This window comes from Saccopteryx leptura, chromosome 2 (assembly GCF_036850995.1).
Source record: "Saccopteryx leptura isolate mSacLep1 chromosome 2, mSacLep1_pri_phased_curated, whole genome shotgun sequence".
In the NCBI taxonomy this organism is placed as follows: domain Eukaryota; kingdom Metazoa; phylum Chordata; class Mammalia; order Chiroptera; family Emballonuridae; genus Saccopteryx; species Saccopteryx leptura.
This window is the reverse complement of record NC_089504.1, coordinates 27,086,305-27,110,044: the sequence shown is the minus strand read 5'-3', so window position 1 is coordinate 27,110,044 and position 23,740 is coordinate 27,086,305. Positions and strand designations below refer to the sequence as shown.

Below are 23,740 nucleotides of genomic sequence, written 5' to 3'. Positions count from 1 at the left end.
TGAAAAGACGCAAGCTGGCGGTGGCTGGGAAAGGTGACCAGATCGCCCGTGGCCTGTCTCTCGTGCTGTTTCCACCGACGGATCTTCCCGTCCACCTTCTGTTCCTTCCCTCCCACCTTTTCCCTCTTCCTCCCATCTTCTTCCCTTTGCCTCTGACCTTGGAAAGCCGCTCGGCCTTCACCAATCCACCTCAAAAGCAACAGTTGTCTTCCATTGACCTGCTGAGATGTTGCTCACCAGGAATTGGTAGCTATTTTGGGGTACTTCTAAAGCTTCTGGTATTTTTCCAGAGCCATTGACTGACTTTGACCTGCACTTTTTTGTGACATTTGACCCATCTCTGCAGCAAACCCCGTGGAAGGCTGACCCTTAGCATTCTCAGATGTCCCTCCGCCCCACCGCACTCTAATGATGGGAGATAGTTGCTGACTAGGACAAGGGTCTCAAACTCGCGGCCCGCCGAACAATTTTGTGCGGCCCGTAGACTAATCCACGAAGTTCAAAATATTTTGGATAAAATTAAGTAAGCCTAGGGGCCTACTTGTATTTTTCATTTCTCTAGCATCCTAGCTAGATATTAGCTTAGTTAACAGCAGTTGTGATGCAAACTACAGTTTCTGGTCGTTTGTGACACTGAGTAAACTGCATGTACGATTGTGCTTGTTGTACTGATTTTTTTTTGTTTTCAACTGCAGTGAGAAAAGTGTTGCGTAACAGTTGCCTTTTGTAGACCTAGTGCGGCCCGCCGAATGGCTGTGATCTTGCTCTACGGCCTACATGCTGAGTTGAGTTTGAGACCCCTGGACTAGGAAGTCCACCACCTGGAAGTGGGGATAAGCAGCGTAGGAACATTTAGGCAGGAATTCTTGGTCTAAGTGGTCCCACCCGGTGTTCTGCCTCAGTCACCTGGCTTCTGGTCCCCGGGCCCATGTGTCGTGGTGGCTCTGTGCCCCAACAGAGCTTCATGAAGGGCTGTGAGTAGTGCTGCTGAGCAAACAAACAGTGAGACCTCACTTCTGTGGCTGATCCCCCTCTTTCCCCATATTGCTGCCTGACAGGATCAGAGCTTTGATGCCTAATGAGCTCTATGACTCTCCTTCCCTGAGCTGAGGATTGAAGACGGGGAAGGGAGGCAAAGGGAGATGAAATGCTAATGGCCATGAACTCGCCCTTACCGCGTGACACTTGACAAAGTGCTTCTTATACACACGGTGTCACTTCATCTTCCAACAACACGTAGAGGACAGTACTGTGACATATATCATCCTGTTTGACATGTGGGCAACTTGAGGCTCTGAGAAAGACGACTTGTTCTTTAATTTCGTGTACTTATTTGCTGTCATTGCACAAAGGGTTTAAGGCATCTTTAAGATATTCCTGCAGAACTATAGGATTAATAACAAATGAGGAAGTTGGGGCTACTGCAGACTGAGGAGAAGCCAGCAGACGGCTCCCCTGAAGTTCGGGCGCTCAGTGTGTGCCGGGAGAGCTGGGCACTTGTTCACAATGGGCTGCGGATTTGGCCCAGAGATTCCTGCCTACTGTGGGAGAGAAGAAAACAGAATCAGTTGGATTTAGACGTGGTTAGACTTTTTGTTCAGGAAACTTTGGAATCGTAGATACCAACAAGGGAAAGGAGTTTCTCCAGTGGATTCTCCTGAAGGGGGCCGTGTATGTATGATACAGTGCGTGTCGTCCCCTCCATAAGTGCAGTGGTAATTCCCATCAGGTCCATGACAGCTGAGAAGGTTCAACCCAAGGCACCCAGCCTGTAAGCAAGAAGCTATGAATCAACCTCCATCCTATGACCCCCTGACCCATCCATCATGTTGCCTGTCACTGTTTATTTGTATAGATAATGTATGTTAAAACAGGTAGCTGAGTGTGTAAATATCGTCCTTTTGGGGGCTAGAAAGCGCACAATCTGGAATGAACACGAGAATTGGAGGATGGGTAGTAAAAAATGGCAACATTAACAATAATGACGATGGTTACTGTTACTGAGTGCTGAGTATGTAGCAGGTGCTTTACCAAGTGCTCTCCAAATGTTACTCTATGGAATTCTCACGTTGCCCTATGTGGTGGGTATTATGGTTGCCCCTGCTAACGAGGGTAAAACCAGGTTCAGAAAGACCGAACATCTTCAGATGAAAAGGCTAATAAATTGACAGGATCTGAAGCCAAGCTTGTCTGACCCACAGCCCTTGCCTTTAACCACCAGCCACCTCTTTCTCTCCCTTGGGAAGGTGGTTGGTGTTCCTCTGTCGAGCCGGCTAGTGTCTGGGGCAGCTGGGCCTGGGGATGGGGTTGTCTGTGGGGCTGGAGGTCAGGGACAAGGCCCACTGGTCAGGGACAAGGCCCACTGAACCGCAGATGGCAGGGTGCTCTAGGACAGCCGTGTCTGCCATCGGTGTCCTGGCCTGGCTTTGGGGTCCGTCCCAGCTCAGAAGGGCAGCTCCATGGGAAGCTGGTCTAGACAAGTCAAGAGACAGGGGTAAGCCTCGGCCTTACAATTTCGAGTTGGGGCTGATTTCCAAGGAACAAGCTGTGGCTCTCTCTGCACCTGTGCCCTCCTTGCTCTGTGGATGAATAAACATCTCCAGTCTCTAGGGCCTGTAGCAAGACGTCTTTCTGAGGCCTTAGTTAATTATGATACTTGCGATGAAAGGCAAGAAAAACGACTGAACTGGTCCCAAGACTGAACTGCTGCTTGCCAGGATAGAGTCTCTTGCTTTTTGTCCCAACAAATGGATGAATGTAAATGGGGAGAAAAGGCAAAGAGAATCTGTTTCACTCATGGGAAATCTGAATGAGAGAGAAATACCTACAGATTCATGCTGGCCATGGCAGAGGAGAGCTTACTGCTCATTCATGCATTTCGCATTCGTGCTTGTTGCATTGCACGCCATGCTGTGCTGGGTAAGACGGGGTATGGAAGAGCCGGTACCTACTTTCCTCTAGACGAAGGATGCATAAGTATTATAAGAGAGTGAGTGACAAGTATCCTAAGAGATTCACGGCGGCAGATATACTTCTGTTCGGGACCAAGAAAGGTGGAGGGGGGGTGGCTTTCAAAGAGGTGTGTTAACATTTCCACAGGCAAAGAAGACATATGGTGAGGTACGTTAGTTTTCTGGGTGGCTTAAAACAAGAAAGATATATTCTCTCACCATTCTGGAGCTTAGAAATCTGAAATCGAGGTTCAGGGCTGTGCTCTCCCAGAAGGCTCTACAGAAGAATTCTTCCTTGGCTCTATCTGGCTCCTGGTGGCTCCTGGCACTTGTGCCTTATGGCTGCATCAGTGCGGTCTCTGCCTCTGTCTGCCCAGGCCCTCTACCCAGTGTGGGTCTCTCCGTCCTCTCCTCTTCCAACGAGAACACCGGGCATTCACTTCTCCAAAGAGGACACACAGATGGCCGCTAGTCATATTAAAAGATGCTCATTGTCACTAATCATCAGAGAAATGCACATTAAAACCACAAGGAGATGTCGCCTCACACCTGTCAGATAACTGTCGTCAATAAATCAACAAACAGGTGCTGGTGAGGATGTGGAGAAAAGGGAACCCTTGTGCACTGTTGGTGGGAATACAGACTGGTGCAGCCACTACGGTAAACAGTATAGAGTATGCCCTCAAAAAATTAGAAAATGGAACAGCCTTATGACCCAGCAATTCCACTTCTGGGAATATATCTGAAGAAACCCAAATATATAATGGAATACTACTTGGCCCATAACAAAGACTGAAATCTTACCATTTGTGACCCCATGAGTGGACCTAGAGGGTATTATGCTAGTGAAATAGGTCAGGTAAAGACAGATACCATATAGTTTCACTTACATGTGGAACCTAAAGAGCAAAATAAACAAACAAAGTAGAAACAGACTCATAGACACAGAGATCAGACTGATGGTTGCCAGGGGGAGAGGGGTTGGGGAGCTGGGTGAACAGGTTAAAGGATTAAGAAGTACAAAATGGTAGTTACAGAATAGTCATGGGGATGTAAAGCACAACTTAGGGAATACAGTCAGTAGTGTTGTAATAACTAGCTACAGTGCCAGATGGGAACTTGAAATACCGGGGGGAGGGGAGCCCACTTTATAGAGTTTATGATTGTCTAACCACTCTGCTGTGCACCTGAAACCAATACAAAAATAATGTTGAAAATAAATTGGAATTGGAAAAAGAAAAAAATGGACATTCATCATTGGACGGAAAGCCTACCCTAATTCAGTGTGACGTCATCTTGACTAATCACCTCTGTAGAGACCCTACATCCCAATGAGGTCCTGTTCTGAGGTTCCGTGTGGACATACATTTCTGAGCGACAGTATTCGACTCACTACATAGGGGGAAGGAAGAATTTATTTAACGAACCACTCAGGTGAGTGGAAGCAAGAGGAGTTTACAGAAGGGTATTCGACTGCTCTGAGTGTGGCCTGAAGGGAATAAGAGGCAAGGCTGGGGAAGTATGTTCTGGCCAAATGATGGAGGGCTTGGGTACCAACATGGGCGTCTGCGCTGGACTCGGTAGGCAGATGGGAAGGAAGGCAGGGGACTGATGAGACACGTGCTGAATGCTAGTTTAGCAAAGACTGGAGCAGGAGATTGGTGGACCCATCTCTGAGGAACTGTGAACTTAGGTCAGATCAACACTTTGACAAGGTTAGCCCTGAAGGGGAAATATCAAGCTCCGGAGGCTTTTGTTTCAAGGAAAGAGTTGGTAGTAGGACCTTGGTGGGTTTTCATTCAGCAACAAAGGTTTATTGAACACCCATTGTGTGCCTGCATTGTTTTAAGCCCTTAGGGAAAAGCTAACGGAGTCAGGCAAGGTTTGTGCACAGAAGGAACTTGAACTTGAATGGGAAGAGCGACAGAGAACAAAGGAATGGTTGCATGCGTCTATTTCAGTTGACTGTATTGCCACTGGAAGCAGGATATCTCAGGCACAGCTTTGCCTATATGTACCTTGGGCATCTGTGGTGAACCTGAAAAATCGGTTACAGATTGAATTACAGGATGAAACGCAGTTTTGCCAAATATTTACATTACAATTATGAAGCTGTGTAATTCACTGATCCTGGAATCCAGTTGGCATCAGAACGTAAAGTTTGTTTCCCAGCCTGTAACCCCAACACTTAGACAAACACCAGCTTTAACTGAAACCTGCATGTGGGTGCCTTTTAGGACCAGAACTAACCTCCCCTAATTTATCTGATAGCTATCATTTTTCTTGAGGGGGAAAAAAGAACCTACAGTGAGATGGCCAATCTTTACATTTTATTCAGAGATTACACGTTCCGTTCCATCCCCATCAAATATGTTTGTCTGTTTGAGTTAGAGGTGCGGTTCCCAGCGCTCTCTGGCTTGAGGGTGGTAACCTGGCTCACATCAAAACTCAGTAACTTCTTCCCAGGAGCTGTTGTGCTTATGTGTATCAGTGTCTCATTATGGCTGTGTTTGGGAATTTTTTTTAAAGAAACTATTGTTATAGTTTTTTTCCCTTTTTCATATCCTTTTTTTGCCTTTTATTTATTTTTCTTTTTATATGTAGAAATTAAATTTAATAGGGTGATGTTGGTCAACAGGAGTACATAGATTTCAGGTAATCTCTTCTATAGCATTTGAACTGTTGATTATGTTGTTAAATTCTTAATGGTTTTCTGGTGCTTACTTCTTGTCACTTGTTTAACGATTGAGGTGGGAAATGGGAGAGGTCTTTGGTTTGGCCCGAAGCGGGGCTGGGTGCTCTAACGTGATCATTTGTATATAAAGTTTGTTAGGGTGAACGATTTCCCAGTCTCTCCCTGCTTCATCTGGACTTGGCACATTATAGGAGGGAGCCCATGCGTGTTGTGGTCTGCCTTTCAGGAAGAATTTTTCCGTGGTGATGCTAGACCCCACAGGAATGTGGCTTTCGCACAGCGCGCTGTGGTGAGCACAGCGGCCCCAAGTGGTAGGTGCAGTGGTGCCGATTTTTCCACAGGGCACCGCGGGAGCTTGACAGCGCGCACTGCTCAGCTCTCGCCGCGCCTTACCTCCCACGCGCTTCAGCGTGGTGGCGCTACGACGCCCAGCTCTTGGGTTTTGGGTCCAGCTGCAGCACCAAGCATCTTTTGAGTAGGAGATGCAAGACACATCTATCTTGTAGTTGAACTGCTGAAGTCATAATATTTTTGCAGCCAGTGCTGGAAGCTGAGTCACAATGAGTGTGATTCAAGCCCTGATTTCTTACCCAAGGTAATTTGGAGAGGTGTGAAATCAAGAAAGACCCACAGTTGTCGCTGCCCCCGTTGAAAAAAGCCCTGAGCCCTGAGCTTCTGCAGCCAAGACGGGGCTCAGTCCATACCTGGAAACGTTCCAGTCTCTAGCTTTATGCCCTTCGCTTGCCTCGGTAATGAATAACCTCATTCAGAAAACACTGTCGGTCATTTGCCCGTCTTTCAAAGTCTGTCTTGTTTTTTCTTTTTTCTTTTTTTTTTAAAAAAAATCTTGGTCGTGTTAACTATGTTTTTAGAAAGAGAAAGTGACCATTTTTCTAAAATTAATATTAGTAAAAATCCTTATAACTAAGCGACTTGGGTTGTTGGTAATGCCTTAGTTTGGAAATGGGAAGTCTTACATTTCAGAGTAAATAAGCAGGGGAAATTACCTTCAATTATATCCAGAGGACAGTTGAAAAATTTAAGTAGAAGTAGTTGCCTTAGACAGCTACGGCTTTTGCCTTTCTGAATGATGAGACATGAAGGGCTTATCAGGACGCTGCACGCAGAACGGATGTTCCCTGTTCTTCTCCGGGGTGAAGGAGGCGGTGCCCACCAAGGGCAAGAGACCTTGTGCTTCCAGGTCAACACTCTGTGCTGAACCAGGGAAGGGACTTGGAGGAAGTAGCTGAACAGATCAGTGCTGAGTTTCCACATTAATAAACCAGCGATAACTAAACTGACTTTGCAGAGTGTTAGGGGACTAAGAAGGAGCTGTGAGGGTAGAGCACCTGAGAGCGCTCGAAATGGAGTGAGCACTTAATAAGTTGTGGCAGCTGTTCCCGGTAATTATGGTTATTTAAACTCCAAGGCATTATTCTGAGTGCTCAGAGCTGCGTATAGACACAAATAGGGAAATAAGAAACTGCAAAGAAAACTAACCAAAGTAGTAGAAGAATTGAAAAGGGGACCTACCTAAGATAAGTTTGAAAGAACTTGTTAATTACGGGGGAGAAGTGAAGACTGGAGGGTGCTCGAACGACTGTCTTCAGTGTGTTGGAGTCATCGGTAGACGGGAAATTATACCCAGCTGTTCTCCATGGCCACTGAGGCTGACGGAACCAGGGCACATGGCACAGGCCAGAGCCAAAGAATAAAAGTGGGAGAAGGGATAAAATATAAGTTAGGAACAAACATGGAGAGTGCAAGGGGGTGCAATCCCGAGGAAGGTGCCAGGAAAGTCCATGCCAACATTTCCCGTGACCCTCAGTGGAAAAGCAGACCTTCAGTGTGCCGGTGCCCCTGGCTCAGCCTGTACCCCCGTGTCTGGCTGTGGGCTCCAGCTTGCTCGTGGTTCAGGTTCCCACGTGTCTTACCCAGAGCAGCTGGAGTTAAAGCTTGGCACTGTGCTTAGAGCAGTGGTTCTCAACCAGGGTCCATTTGCTTCCTGGGGGAGCATTTGTCTGGAGGGATTTTTGGTGTCATAATTGGGGAGGTTCGGGGTGCTACTGTTAGAGTTGAGGCCAGGAACCGCTGATAAGCATCCTGTGATGCACAGGACAGCATCCTACAACAAGAAATTATCTGGCCACAAATGTCAGTAGTGCTTCTCTTGAGAAACCCAGCCTGGGTTAGTGGAGCAGATATCGTAGGATGGGCTTGCTTAAGGCTCGCTGGTTTACGCCAAAGCATTTTCTCCATCCTCTGCACCAGACCTGGAACTGAATGTTTAGATGACTATTAAACGTGTGCTATTCTAAGAAAATGTGTGGATCACATTATAATCATGTGTTTCTTATAGCTGTCTGCTATACTTCGGTTTAAAAATATTTATATTTCTAAATAAGCGACTGGCTTTTTGTATAGGGAAAATAACATATGCATTAGAGCTTCAGGGAGTGGGCTGCAGACACCACCTTCCACGCTTTCTCTGCCCAGTTTTTTTTTTGTGGGCCAATTAATCACTGCATTCAAGGACTCCCAAGGCAGTGGTCGCCCTGCAGTGAGAATGTGATGGTTGAGACTCAGGCATGACATTGGGTGGGTAACCTTCCCCAAGGGCCCAACACAGGCCGACAACCAAGGGCGGGTTCGCCCGGTGAGTCCTGCCAGCGTGCAGAATACCGACGGCTCGAGGAACGTTGCCACTCAGGGATTCTGCGAATAAATCACGCTTGCCTGAATTAATCATACATTGCTGCTCCTCAATAGTATAAGTGTATGTTGTGTGCGTCCATTTGTAAACTTCCAGAGAGTCCTCTGAAATCCAGACACAGCGTGAAAACACACGCTATATTGGGTCCTTGCATAAATAGCACAGATTTTAATTTTATCCCAGTTATGGGTATCTGGCGCATGCGCCGATACTCTGGGCAGACTGGTGTGAAATTTAATTTGAGCAGTTAAACACGAGGGTGAGAGAGTGCAAAATAAACAGGCACACGCGCATTTCCAGCCCTGCAGCGCGTGGTGTGTTCACCGGGAAAGCACCCAAAGCCTCCCTCTTTTATTTGTTTTTTTCCCCTTGTGACAATCAGATTAAGGACTGCGAAGGCACAAGTCCTCCATATCGCTCACACCACCCCCAGCGCCCCCTGAAGGTTACCTGCAGCCATTTCAGGTGTGAGCTCTTCACAGTTTGGGTTGGAGTTGGAGTGAATGCAAGTGCCCCGGCTGTCCTTGTTTGCAGAATCGGACAGGCGATCCCCTTGGTTTCAGGAAAGGGAATGCTGCCTCCGTGAGAACATCCTGGAAGGGGGAACAGGAAGGGACATGGGAACGATGGGACACCGTGGATTTGTAGTTCGACAAATGAGGGATACAGACCTCTGTGTGGCCAGGGTCAATGTCTCAGAGTTTTGAAGTGTTTCTTAGGAGCTCTCTGTTCCTCACTTTACTAATCTGTAAAGAAGGGGGACAACTCCGGCCTCCACGAGCTGCTAGGAAGGCGCACAGTGGTGGCGCAGCGTAGGTGCTCGGGGAGTGTCATTTTGCTGCCGCCTCCTTAGAACAGGGGTCCCCAAACTTTTTACACAGGGGGCCAGTTCACTGTCTCTCACACCATTGGAGGGCCGGACTATAAAAAAAACTATGAACAAATTCCTATGCACACTGCACATATCTTATTTTAAAGTAAAAAAAAACAAAATGGGAACAAATACAATATTTAAAATAAAGAACAAGTAAATTTAAATCAACAAACTGACCAATATTTCAATGGGAACTATGCTCCTCTCACTGACGACCAATGAAAGAGGTGCCCCTTCTGGAAGTGTGGTGGGGGCCGGATAAGCCTTTCAGCCCCCCCCACCCCCACTTACAGATCATTCTGGGTATTAATTACACAAAGAGCTTTTGGTATTAACCCTTCAAGTAGTGAGTTTTTTTTCATGCTCGTTGACCCCTGGGAGTGAGTTGTTGTTTTTGTTTTTTTGGTTTTTTTTTTCAAAAAATGAAATTAGTTCCAGTTCCAGTTTTATTAACTTAAAATCATGTTTGTTTGATAACCAATTTATGGAAACAAGAAGAACATACATTTGCCTTTTTTTTAATGTTGCCTTACACATTTTTAAAATAAATCAATCATACTCTGGATGGTCAGGAGGCATGAGGGTGTACATGAACTTTCGTACTGCTCAAAGGGTTAAAACCACCTACTTGTTTGGAAGAATGTGTTATTTTGGAGGATGGAAGGAGGGTATTGTGTGGGTGTGCAGTTCATGGACCCAAACTCATAAGAAGTAGCAAAATTGAATGGGTGAGTTTCTTCTTATATTCCAAAGCAAGAACGTCTGCTTGCCATCAGTAAAAATTCCCATCTTTCCATTCAATTGTCTCCACAGAAGAGCGAGTTGTCCCCATTGAAGTGTGCCGTTCCAAACTGTCAAAATACTTGCAGGGAGTAGTTTTCCGCTGTGATAAGTGTACCTTCACCTGCTCCAGTGATGAGAGCCTCCAGCAACACATAGAAAAGCACAATGAACTGAAACCTTACAAGTGCCAGCTCTGCTACTATGAGACCAAGCACACGGAGGAACTGGACAGCCACCTGCGGGACGAGCATAAGGTACTTGCCTGAGACTTCCTGCCCCGCCTCCCCCAGCACACCTGTGGAAAGGACCCGAACAGGGCAGGAGAGCGAAATTTAGTCATGTCCAAGACAGACATGAACTGAAATGTTTAACATGAGGTTCATTTTTTTTCTATTATTAAAGAAATATAAGGTCATTTTAGAAAATTGGAATATATAGATAGGGATAAGAAAAATTGCCCATAACAGCACCACCCTAATTTGACCTTTTAACATTTTATGCCCACTTTCCTTTGGTTTACATAGTAAATCTCCCCTCCCCCCCCCTTTTTTTTTACTATTTCCTTATATTATTTTAAATGTATTATCACAAGGGTTGACCAACTTTTTCTGTAAAGGATCAGATAGTAAATATTTTAGACTGTGTGGGCCAAATGTATAGTCTCGGTAGCAATGGCACCTGCTCAGCTCTGCCCTTGTAGCAAGAAAGCTACCGTAGACAAGACATAAATGAATGGGTGTAGTTGTGTTCTAATAAAACTTTATTTACAAACAGGCGACAGGCTGTGGACCCATAGTTGCCGGCTCCTATTCTGCCTCATGGTCATGCCACCGTGTGCCTCAATTGTGTAGGTTGTTTCTACTATTTTGCTAACTAAGAAGATTTTCTAAGGCATCACTATTCACGTTTAAACACTTGACCGACCTTAAAATATGTGTTTTATTTGGGTAGTGGGATTGAAGAACAAGTTCATACAGAAAGTAAAATAGAAGTTTTGTGGCAAGACACATATATATTTTAAAAGGGTTGCTGATCAGAGGGTGATCAGCTTCCTCATTTCTCATAGGGCATATTTTTGTCACATCAGGAATAGAGACGATTGTTTCCTGGTTTCTTGCATTGCCAAGTGCAGGGGGTGCTGGGATTTATATTTGTTTCATGAAAAGAGCCTACTGAAATACTTAACCGTGAAATCTAACCGTCTAGTGAGCGTTCACTTAGAGCCCAGTGAGACTCTCTTGTGATATTGCTTCCTTTTTCCTTGCTCTCTGTCCTCACAGTGGAAATACAGGCCAGGACCCCTTTTCAAAACTAGGTTATAATAAGGATTTTAATTTGAAACACCTGCACCCAAGGGTTAGAATTCTTCTGGCGGGGTGGTGAGAGAGCAGGCTGAACTCTATCACCCATCCTCAATTTAATGATTTTATGGTAACTTTCCGCTTTGGAACACATTCATTTCTAAGTGTGTCTGCCGAAAAATGAAAGCAGAGAAGGGAAGCCTGAATTACCTCACTGAAACATTTTAGGTTCTTTCTTATTCAAACTTCCTGGGCATTTCTGCCTCTAAACTCAATGGAAAAATCTCTCATGTATTTCAAACCAAGATCGCAAATATATGTACATGTATCCTATTTATGTAACCATCTCAGATCTTGGTATTTATTATCCTGTTCAGACCTTCAGGCTGGTAATTTTGGGACAGAGCAAACCAGGAAGATAAATTCTTCTCCAGTTGTTACAGGGTAGCCTGTGAGTCACCGGGGAAGTCCAGAGGAGGTTAGAAGCCAGGAGGGATGTGGATCCAGAGGTTTCCTGAGCAAGCATGCAAGGCTGAGGCTGGGGGATATGTGTCGGGGGAACTGGTTTACTCAGTAAAACAGGGGCCCAACTTAGAGCTTTTGGAGCCTAACAGACCTGCATTCGAATCTTGTCTCTACTATTGACTAAACAACTTCAGCGAGTTACTTACACTTCTGTGTCTGTTTTCTGATTTCTAAATGGGTATCGTTACCTCTTTCTCAGAAGTCTTAGAAGATTAGATGAAGTCCTGGTATATCCCACATTTTGAGATCCACTGTGCTCCTCAAGTCCATTTGTGGATTGATTTGTGTTCAGTCACAGATAACAACAGTTGTACCTATCTAAAGCAGTTCCGTTCCCGAAAACCAAAAATATTATAAAGTCACTAATTACACCTTGCATTTTGGACACGTCTTTGATGTTATATTTTCACTGTCAAGTTGTTCTTTAATTGCACTCCTCATGGTTGGCCAGCTTATTAGGTCCGATGAGCACCTAATTAAGGCTGTGGAATTGCCACTTTCACATGGCTAACAATTTTTATCTTTGTCTCGATTGTGGTTAAGTTTGAGACTCGTGCTTATCACTGATAACAGCACTATCTTTTTCCCATTTCTATTCCTTGTTTTCTAAATGAGTACACAATGCAGTTAAATTTTTGAAGTACTTATCCAAGCACTAATTTATAAACAAAGATAGCAGTGCTGCTGAAACTGAAATTTTGACTGCCAGGAAGAGACAGTATGTACTATTAAAAATGGTGAAATCATCAACGTGAAGGCTATAGAAAATTTCAGCCTTCATGAAAGGGGTGTAGGAATCTCTACATACAATGTAATGAAGAGAAGTTTGTTCATAATTCAAATACAAAAGTCAGGGACCGTAAGACAAGAACAAGAAATTAAAGGCATTAAAAATTGGAAAGAAAGAAATGAAATGGTTTTTGTTCATGATGTGAACATTGTAGTTAGAAAATCATAAGTAATCTACTGGGAAAGCCACTAGAATATTAGTGAGTTTAGCAAAGTTGCAAGAGATAAGGTCAATATAAAAAAATTAAATATATTTCTGTATGGAAAATCTGAAAATAAAATTTTAAATAGGTCAGTTTCATTTATAATATATCAAAAAGAATAGATTTTAACACAAGAGGTGTGAAAGCTACAAAATATTGTTACGAGAAGGGAAAGAAGCAAGTTAATACAATGGATACCATAGACATGGATTGGACTCGGTATTGGTAATCCTTCCCAAATTGATCTACAGATTCAATGTCATCTCTGTCCTTTGGTAGACATTGACAAGCTGATACTACATGTATGTGGAAATGCGAAGGACTTAGAATAGCCTAAACAGTGTGGAAAAGAACAGAATCGGAGGATTCACTTGTACTGATTTCAAAACTTACCATTTTGAATAAAGCTACACTTATCAAAAGCATGTGGTATTGGTATAAGAATAGGTGCCTGGATCAGTGGTGTAAAAGAAAAAGTTCAGGAATAAACCCCCAGCTATGTGGTCAGTTGATTTTCATCACAGGTGCTGAGGCAATACGGGAAGGATAGTTTTTCAACAAATAGTGCTGCAACAATTGGACTTCCATATACAAAACAATGAGCATGGACCCTTCTGTCACTCCCAACAAAAAAATTAAGTCCAAATGGAATGTAAACTTCAATGGATGAACTAAAAGCGTAAAACATTTGGAAAAATAGTAGAAAATTTACCTCAGGTCAGGGAAATTTTTCTTAGATGCAATATGAAAGCTATGGGCAATAAAAGGAAAAAAAAATCAATAAATTAAATGTCATCAGAATTAATTTTTTGCTCTTCAGAAGGCACCATTAAGAAAATGAAAAGGCAAACAACAGATGGGAAGCAAATATTTGCAGGGTAATTACCTAACAAAGGACTTTAAAATATATAAAGAACCTTTACAACTCAATAATAAGAAGGTAAACAATTCAATTAAGATGATAAAAAAGATTTAAATAGACACTTTACCCATGCCTGTACAAAAGGCAAAGACAATCTTGCACAGTGCTGGTTGGAATATAAAATGGCATATCCTCCTTGGAGCATTTTAGTCATTTGTTTAAAAGTTAAACATGCACTTACCATCTGATCCGCAAGCCTACTCCCACATAAAGTTGACTAATAAACACGATGTGCTATATATAGCCCTACAGTGGAATTTACTGACTATCAATAAAAAGAAATGAGCTACTGATACATGTAACAACATAGATATATCTTAAAAACATCATGTGAAGTAGACAGAAGCCAGATGCAAAAGATTACAGAGTGTATGATCCCACTTAGATGAAATCCCTAGGAAAGGCAAAACTGTGGAGCCAAGCAGATCAGGGTGGCTGGGGCTGGAGACTGGGAGCAGGGCTTGATTGCAGAGGGTCTGAGGGAACTTCCCGAGAGAAGGGTTCTGAAACCAGATTGTGTTGAAGGCTGCACAAAGGCTAAACTTACTAAAACTCATTGGACTGTTCACTTAAAATAGATACATTATTTTAAAAATTAAAAATGAAATAGATTCACTTTATAGAAAGGAAGACCTGAAAGATGCAAGTTTCCCAGGACCTGACATATAATAGATCTTCAATAAATGTTAATTTCCTGCAGTCTTTTAATAAAGTTGATGCTGGGAACTGATAGATCCACAAGATGCTCGAGATCTTGAGGAATGGACAAACTGCCAAAAATAAAATGTGTGCTAGACTTAGCAACTGGTTCTGAGTTAAGGTTTACTCCCCCCCCCCCCACACTCTGTGCTGAATGCTTTGCTCATTTATTACATTCTTCCATGAATCGATTTCGTTGATTTTTGTGTGATTGAAAGAATCTATAGAAGAAACTAAAGGGATGTATTTTCAGTCAAAGGATTTTATTAAACAGAACAGGACCTTGAAAACTGGACTTTTCAATTCTGTCCGCAATGCTTATGCACTCAGGAATGTCTCTAAAGATGTCAAGATGATCTCATTTATGGAACCAAATACTGGTAACAGCAGGAAGGGTTCTTGGCGTCAAATATAGCATTTCTTTTAAGAATCCAATTCTCAATGCGCTGGATTTACACAGTCATGTTTATCCTCAGAAACCAAGGTGAAGTAGAAAAGAGATGACAGGCAGCACTCTCCTCTTTAGCAGACATAGAATCGTGTCTTCCAGGACCCTGATCTTTGTGCTGGTGGACAAAGAAACTCTTGTAATCTCCTGGAATCTAAACAGTGCAGGTTCTTTAAAAAAGCCTTTTTCATCCTTCCACTTCCTGTCATTTTTTGATCTCACTAGATTTTCTAAAAGATACACTACAAAGGGTCCTCAGGTTACAACACAGTTCTCTTCCTACGACAATGACGTAACCCAAATTTTGGTGTAAGTCAAAACATACCCTAGGCTAACTCACTTACCTATCCTAACACAGTTGTAAAATCACAATCTAGAACATAAAAACACAAGTAAGCCACAGAAAAAGGAAAAGGACAGAAATATAATATAGCATGCCCTGTATTGCATATTCTTCTGTCGTGCACAACCAAACTAGTTCTCCCACATTGTCCATAGTACAGGGATAATGACATATGTCAACACTGTTGTAACCCGAGGACTTCTTATATTATTTCAATCCCACCATTCTCCCTCCTTCTATATACCCTCCCCCCACACACACACACACACAACAAAATTATACATCCATAGTGCTATTTATTAGCAATACTGGGGAAAGTTACGACTTAACATTTCTAGGAACCTTGAAGTTATGAGAAAAAAATACAAACAAACCTTGCACTCACATTTAAAAAACACACACACACACATGTTTTTAAAAGAAAGTTTAAATATATTCAATACCTTGTTAGTGTTCTTTATGGTCCTGAAGTCTCTTTGCTAGTTTAAGGAACATAAAAATATATTATCTCTAACTTAGTTTGCTCGTAAAATTGTCATGTTCGGTATATTAAATTTAGAAGGATAGTCTATTCAGGCGATACACATTCACTAATTTGATTTACTTTGAAATGCGTTTAATTTTTTTATACAAATGGAGCCTCTGGCGGCTGAACTCTAAAGAACTTGTGTCTGTTTCTTTTCGCCAGTTTGGGGAAAGCAGCGGAACATTAAGCTCAGGAGGAATCACCAACATTTTAGTTATTCCAATAAAATTGTTCAGCTTTCTGGACTAGGGAAATCCACAGTAGGGGGAAAAAAGAAGTCACATAGAACATTTCCTTCCAGCAAAGGAAATGAGAAGAAACAAAACAAAAGAAGAACCTTCCCCTACACCAGATCAAAAACACGCCTTTGGTCACATTCTTTTTTGGATGACTAGTAGCGTTAGCTTGATCAACTCCAAGGATTTCTGCAAGCTGAAGGTTTCTCTAGAAAATTATGTCATTTCAACTTTGTTTTTCCTCATGTGAATCTTGCTTTTGATTTGTCAACCACAGACCTGTTTCTTCGTGCCATCTGGAAGACAGAAATCAAAGGTAGATGAACAAGAGGTGTGACCCTCTTTTAGAGCGACCTTCCTGGCAGAACCTGAGCTGATTTCCCAAATAGACACTTGAACATGCTCTGGGCTGGTCACCTTTGAAACTGTCCACTAAACTCTCTGGTCAAAACTACTGGCTTCTGCTCAGACTTCCTTAAGACTTTCCTTCTTCCTCTGTAAAGTCACTCAGTTCATACTCCCTGAACTTGCACTTAACTTGTAATGAGTCCCCGGCTTGCCATTGGATGCACTGTTCTTAAACGGAAACCACGTTGTTTACCTCTCTTTTCTTCCAAAATCTGATCTAGGGCCCTGCATACAATAAAGCCTCCAGGAGCTGTTGGTTAAGTAAATCAATAAATGAAATCACTCTTCAAGCAGGAAATTCTAAGTATCCTGTTTGTTCAAATAAGCAAAATATGGCAGCAGCATCTTTGCCTCTGGACTTCCAGGCCAGGAGACTGGCAATGGCTCAACTGGCCAAGGACAAAGTTCTCTGACTATCTTAGTGATGCCTTGCACTTGGCTTTCTTGAGTACTTGTGACTGGAGTTATGCTGAGTTATTCTCAGAGTGAGTTGATGTCAGTTTTGCCAAGATAGGTCTGGAAGGAAAACATTTTTTCTTATTCAGACCCAGTGATTGCAAAAGAAAACTATTGCCCTTCTTGACTTTTGTGCGCCATATACCCTTCCGGAAGCTTCACGATATTTTACTCTTACTGTTCTTAGAAAGTTTTGTCTTCTGAAGAAAAATTCTCAAAAGATTGTCTTTCTCTATCCCATCCAGTTTGGCAACAGAATATTATTGTCACAATTCTTTTTTCTTCCTTCTTGTATTCAGCCAATACCACAGGTCATGTTTACTAGCTGGTAAATAATTTCACATTGCTGCAGATGATTTGCATTATAATGGGGGAACCAGGAGCTATGTCACCTGAACCTGTGAGTTCTTACCTGGCCATAGTACTTACTTAACTGGTGTTCAGTTTTCTTCATCTACAAATATGGAAGACAAAGCATACCTTGCAAAATGGGGTTATGAGAGTTCAACGATACACAGAAAAAATACTGGAGTAACTTTTAGTATACAATAGATGTTTGGTAGGAATTGAATCAAAATATTTTTATTTTTTAATTTTTGTTTATTTATTTTAGAGAGAGAGAAAGGGGGAGAGAGAGAGACAGGAACATTGGCTTGCTCCTGTATGTGCCCTGACGACAATCAAACCAGCAACCTCTGCGCTTCGGAGAGATGCTATAACCAACTGAGCTCTCTGGCCAGGGCTGAATCAAAATCTTTCAGGAAATGTCTGATTTTATTCTCTCATTAGCAAGCAAATTTAAAGCATGGGATGCAAATCTAAACAGAATATTATGGTTTTCTTTTTATTTTCTAATCAACCGTGTTTTTTTCTTCTTTCTTCTTTTCCAAGTGAGAGGAGGGGAGATAGAGGGACAGACGCTCACATGTTCCCAGACTGGGATCCACTCAACAAACCCTGTCTGAGGCTGATGCTCTGCTCATCTGGGGTCATGCTTGCAACCAAGCTACTTTTAGCACCTGAGGTGGAGGCTCCACAGAACTATCCTCAGCATCTAGGACCGAAATGCTCAAACCAATTAAGCCATGGCTGTGGGAGGAAAAGAAGAGAAGGGGGAGGGATGAAGAAGTAGATGGTTGCTTCTCCTGTGTGCTCTGACTGGGAATCGAACCCAGGACATCTATACACTGGGCTGATGCTCTACCACTGAGCCAACCAGCCATGGCAGGGCTACCATGAATTTTTATGTGACTGGTAAATCCAAGTAACCTTTATGGTGTGTCAACATGACTGACTTTGTACTCTGCACTGAGCATGTAAAGGTAAATTAAGAAATGGTTGCTGCCCTGGAGGAGTTGATAAGAAAGTAGTCAAGACAAGCTTAAACAAAGAACCACAGCCCAGCATGTTAAGTGTATCTATAAAATAGGGGGACTGAAGAAAACAGAGCAAACATGGTGTCACAGCTCTTCTTGCATAGAACTTTAACACACTTAGCTGAATAGCCTTTCTTGAAGCCTTGACAAGAACACTGACTGAAATAGTATTCTTATCTGAGAAGTTAAGATTTTGACCTGCCCCTTTGACCATCTTCTTGTAAGAAACTGTAGAGGCACTGCCTTGCTGAAGCTTTCTCCCACTGCATTCTTTCCCTTGTTCCCATTCTGTCTTTCAAGGACAAGCAAAGAAGACCTTCTGGGTCAGCCACTGGTTGTGGTAAGTCAGCAGTTGGCAAGCTGTGACCCATGGACCAAATTCAGCCGACCACTTTTTTTTTTAATTAAGCATTTTATTTATTTATTTATTTTTATTTAGAAATTAAATTTCGTGGGATGACATTGGTCAATAAGATTATATAGGTTTCAGGTAAACATCTCTATAGCATTTGAACTGTTGATTGCGTTGTGTGCCCATCACCCAAAGTCAAATCATTTTCCATCACCATATATCTGTCTCTCTTTACTCCATTCCCCCAACCCCTCCTTTTGGTAACCACTTCACTTTTGTCTCTGTCCATGGGGCTCAGTTTTGAATCCCACCTATGTGTGAGATCATATAGTTCTTAGCTTTTTCCAATTTACTTTTTTCTCTTAGCATAATGTTCTTAAGACCCATCCATGTTGTTGTAAATGGCAATATGTCATCATTTCTTATGGCTGAGTAGTATTTCATTGTATATATGTACCACATCTTCTTTATCCAATCCTCTGAAGGATGCTTTTGTTGTTTCCATGTCTTGGCCACTGTGGACAATCCTATACCTACCACCTGTTTTTATGTGGTCCGCCAACTAAGAATAGTTTTAACATGTTTAAATGGCTGAAAAAAATCAGAAAAGTAATATTTTGTGACATATAAAATTACACTGCTCACAAAAATTAGGGGATATTTCAAAATGAATATGAAGTACTAAAATATCACTTAATTTTGGGGAGCTATATGTATAAAATTTGAATTTTATATATATAAGAATTTATATTTTGGGCGAATATGGTTTCCTTAAGACACAGCCCAACTCATCCATATCTATATTGTCTGTAGCTACTTCCAAGCTGTCATGGGAGTTGGGTAGTTGTGACAGAGATTGGAGGGTCCAGAAAACCTAAAATATGTGCCCACCTAGCCCTTTACTGAAAAACTTGGCCAGTCTGTTCTGTAGACCTTTAAAATCTTCGCTGCGTGACACATTCTCAATTTGTGACCGAAATGAACATTTCTGATGTAAGAGGCAGTTTCCCCATGTTCTCTGGTGTCACCTTTTCTAGAAATAAAAAGTTCACTTTGGCCTTTTTAACACAGACATGGAATGTTAGGTAATGTGAACATCTTGATTGGGTGTCCCTTTTTGAAGGTACAAATGTTACATTAAATAGGAGGAGGAATTCTGGAAATATGAAGTGGATTTTTCCTCATCGCTGTCTCTCCCACTTAACGTCTGCTAAGTAATCCGAAGACCAAGGTATCCAATCGTAGTTTTTTCATCCATAAGCAATCAATCTTTCCTGTAAGATTGGGTTTGCCCGTCTAGGACAATATGAGTGTGAATGTTGAACTTGGTAATATTTATACATTATATAACGCTTCTCCCTAAGAATTAAGCCTCAAGAACAAATTCTTTCATATGTTAGGGCCAGATCTGAACCATCTGCTGAATAGCTAAAAACAAACAACAAAAAAGACACATGTAAGTTTGAAGCTTGAACATTAAGTGTGAGCACAGGTCAACAGGGTCATCGCTTCAAGGTTAACCTTAGGGTAAAGCATTTGCTGGTCAACGGCTCTTGATTTCCATTCCTATTGGACAGCAGACGTCCCCACCACTCTGAGTTGTTAGTCTTCACAGGACACCTTGGGGTGCTGGACATTCATAAAGAATTTTTACAGAATATAGGGGATCTGCATATAGCTTTAGAGTATTTGAATAATCCACCGTTCAACACTATGCATGTTGCTTTTTCTGTCTTCAGAAAGCTTTAAGGAGCCAGGTTCTAACTCTTAAGCTTCTTCCACTTATTTTTCCTCCCTCATTCATGGCCTTTTGGGAAACAAGGTAATAAATTACTTCTTATCTCCAGAGGAAAAGGTGAATTTCCCTTCATTTGTCCTTTGCACCATTAAAAAGTTGGTCAGATACCCACCAATCGCTAGGTCCAGAAAGGTGCTATTCAGATCTTTCCGGAAACCAATTAGGAATATACTGAAATTTCAGTAAAGTCCGTACTATTCGATTTTTGACTCTAATTTCACATCTGCAAATTTAGCCTATAAAATTAAAATTAAACACGAAAGAAAGGATTATATGCACTAAGGTGTATTACTGCATTTTTAATAGTGAAAAGCCAGAAATAGCCGAAAGGTAAACTCATACGGAAACAGTAACCTGTAATATATCCCTGTGGTGAAACATTATATAGCGATTAAAAATGACACTGGTACAGAGAATATTTATGCCATACCAGGCATAGAAAAACCAGGAAACACTCGCATATGTCTTAATATAATTATATCAATGTCAATAATCTATGCATAGAAAACAGGCAGGCAGAACTACAATAACTTGTTATTATGTGTATGTTGTTGGATTTTAAATTTGTGTTTTTGTTTGTTTGCCAAGTGAAAGTTTATGGGAAAGAAAAATATATTGAATGACAAAGAAGACATGCAGTAGCCAGGAGAACAGCACCCACACTGGTCTGCACCCAGTGGGGACCCAACTGGGAATCAGATGCAAGTGTCTGCCTGGACTTTGCAGTTTGGGAGGGACAGAGGCATGCAGGTCATATACAGTTAATTACTGAGTAGGATGAGTTACAAAAGGGGAGTGGAAGGTGTCGTGGAAGCACAGAGCGAGGATATTTAGCTACAGAGGCGTTTAGAGAAAGCCCCCCCTGTGACATTGGAGCGAGGCTGGGAGACAGAAGTCACCGCGTGAAGGAGGCAGGCTTGAAAGAATTCAGAGGAATCCGCCTGTGTACAGAGAGAAGCACAAAGTCGACAGTGTGACAGGCTCCAGGAAGCTCAGAAAAGGCAGTGTGGTGGGAGCAAAGGGGAGTCTGTCCGGAGAAGGGGGGGCCAGGGTGATCGCTGGCCATGTGAACCTCAGCAAGCAGTGAGGAGTTATCCTCAGGGCAGGCAGAGACTGACAGGACGGGAACCAGCAAGGAGAGGAGGTGCGTGATCCAGGGAGGAGACGCTGGCTCAGAAGAGCAGCACGGAGTCTTTTGTATTAAGATTGATACTGGATTAAGATTGATACTGGATTGCTGATCTGGGATTCAAAGTAGAGCAAGAACCCAGCACCCAGCACTGTAGTTTTTATTTGAAAATCTTCTAATTACATAGCAAAAGTGTTAGTTGTTTGTTTTTGTTTTTGTTTTTAATCTTTTAATTGCATAGCAAAGATTTTAAAAATCTTCAAGATAGCTAAATCCTGGGTCAGCCTCAGATGAATTCATCAGACTATGAAAATGTCTTGTACTTTTTTTACATTGTGCAGAAACCAAAATGGTAACACTTTTCCATTGATGGAAAGAGAAAGGAAGGAAGGAAAAAAAAAATTAGTTTGGTGATAGATAGGTCTTCTGTCACCATCAGCTCCATGAGAAGCAGGGGACTCTAATGCTTAGCCCAGGGTCTGACACACAGTAGTAGGTCCTCAGGAATTCCTTGTTGAATGAATGAATGAACGAAAATTTAACCGGAGGAAGCAATGTGGGGATTCCTTTTATGACATTCTTGGTTTCATTATTTCTGTTTCCTGGCATCTGCCCACTCCGGATGCCCCTTACACGCACCTGCAGGTGCCATGGGAGGCGGTGGCCAGAAAAGGCTGCCTTCTAAGTACTGGTCATTTAAAAGATGCTTCTTTATACAGATTTCAAAATTAGGCAAATGAGAATCTTGCCCCCTTTTCCTTAAAAACTTGGCCACCCAGAAAACTTTTATTCAAATATTTGTCATTAATGCTATTTGGTTAAACTATAGGCTTTGTGGCTGAACATAACTTCATAAATATACATTTTCAATGCTTATCATGCGCCTTTCTAAAAGCCAGAATCGGAAAAGGCCACATTCCCAGAAAGAGGAAGGCAACGACATTTGGAGGGGGGACTGTTGTGTTTCAGGTCCTGGGCTGAGCCCCCCTCTTTCAAATGAGGACATTATGTGGAATAACTTGCTCAGAGTCGGGGTATCGGCCTACCCCGAGCTTGAATGTAGGTCTGACTTCAGAGCTCTCGCTCCTCGTGTTACCCGTTGCCCTTTTTTACCTGGTGTTATAAAAATGAGGAAGAACTAATGCATCTAGGTCTGTTAGTGAGGCAGAGTCGATAAATCTCTGGTTAGGAAGGTGCTATGAACAGAAGTGCTCTGGGGACTGTTACTCTAAAAGGACTGGAGAGAAAAATGAAGATTCTGAACCCGACTTCCTCCTCCTCCTTCTCACTTTAGTCTATTCATTTTTACAACTTGTTTCTAATGAGCAGAAGAACTCTCTGTTCCTGAGTGTTTAGCGTTGAGATTGACACAGACATCTCTCCCACCCTCATGTTGTGTTGTTTTCAAAGTAACTTGGTTTCCTGGGTTTCATTATTATAGTTAGATCAGTGTTTTGTTTCTCTTGTTTTAAGGGAGCTTTTATCCTGAGTTTTATTCCTCCTATGAAATGCTACCTCTTCCGTGATGCGGTTGGGACAATATTAAGCCTTTTTGGAGGACTGTCTGTTGGCCCTGATACTCTGAGTCTCTAACATTTGTCACAGTTGATAGTGATGTTCCCATCTGCCAGGCATATGGAGTCGGTGGTGCTCAGCAAATCTTTGTTCCAGTCTGGTCCCAGAGAATATTTTCGAATTGTCTTGTAAATTCTCCCTTTCCTCTCCTGTGCCCTCATTACACTCTATCTCTACCAGTAGTAGCTATAGGAATCTGTCTTGGAATCTAATTAGTGATGTCTGTCTTCTCTCCTCAACCATACTGTGAGCCTCCAGAGGCCTGAACCGGTTCTCATTCATCTTTGTGGGTCCCTCCCCTGTCCCTCCCTCCACAGGGGGAGCACGGCGCCTACCACAGAGGGGGCGCCCATCCCTGTGTGTCATTTTGTTGACTTGAGTCCTTTGCTCACCTGTCATTCCCGGTAATTGTTTGCATGGCACCGAAGAGGTTCTGAGAGCAGACTCGGGGGGGAGGTAAATTTTTGTGCTCCCATTGATTAGGAGAACCCCAAACAGAACATCACTACTGAGTTTTCTTAATGTGGATCTTTATCTTCCTTGGATGATATTTTGAAGAAAGTCTGGGTTTCCATATTATTCTAACTACATTTTATATAAACCCAAATCAGCCCTAGTGAACACTTGAATGAATTTTT

At 42.4% G+C, this 23,740-nt stretch overlaps 1 protein-coding gene across 7 annotated transcripts in view; it reads left to right on the top strand.

Moving 5' to 3' along the window:
- The window catches only part of ZNF462 (zinc finger protein 462), a 145,678-nt gene that overhangs the window by 112,779 nt on the left and 9,159 nt on the right, over nt 1-23,740 (top strand). For all 7 annotated transcript variants that reach the window (XR_010749189.1, XM_066367503.1, XM_066367502.1 and 4 more), the window contains exon 10: nt 10,047-10,270. Coding sequence is in view for 6 of the 7 variants with exons in the window: in XM_066367503.1 (XP_066223600.1) it covers nt 10,047-10,270 (224 nt within the window). In the remaining variant the exon portion in view is untranslated. The remainder of the gene's footprint in view (nt 1-10,046; nt 10,271-23,740) is intronic.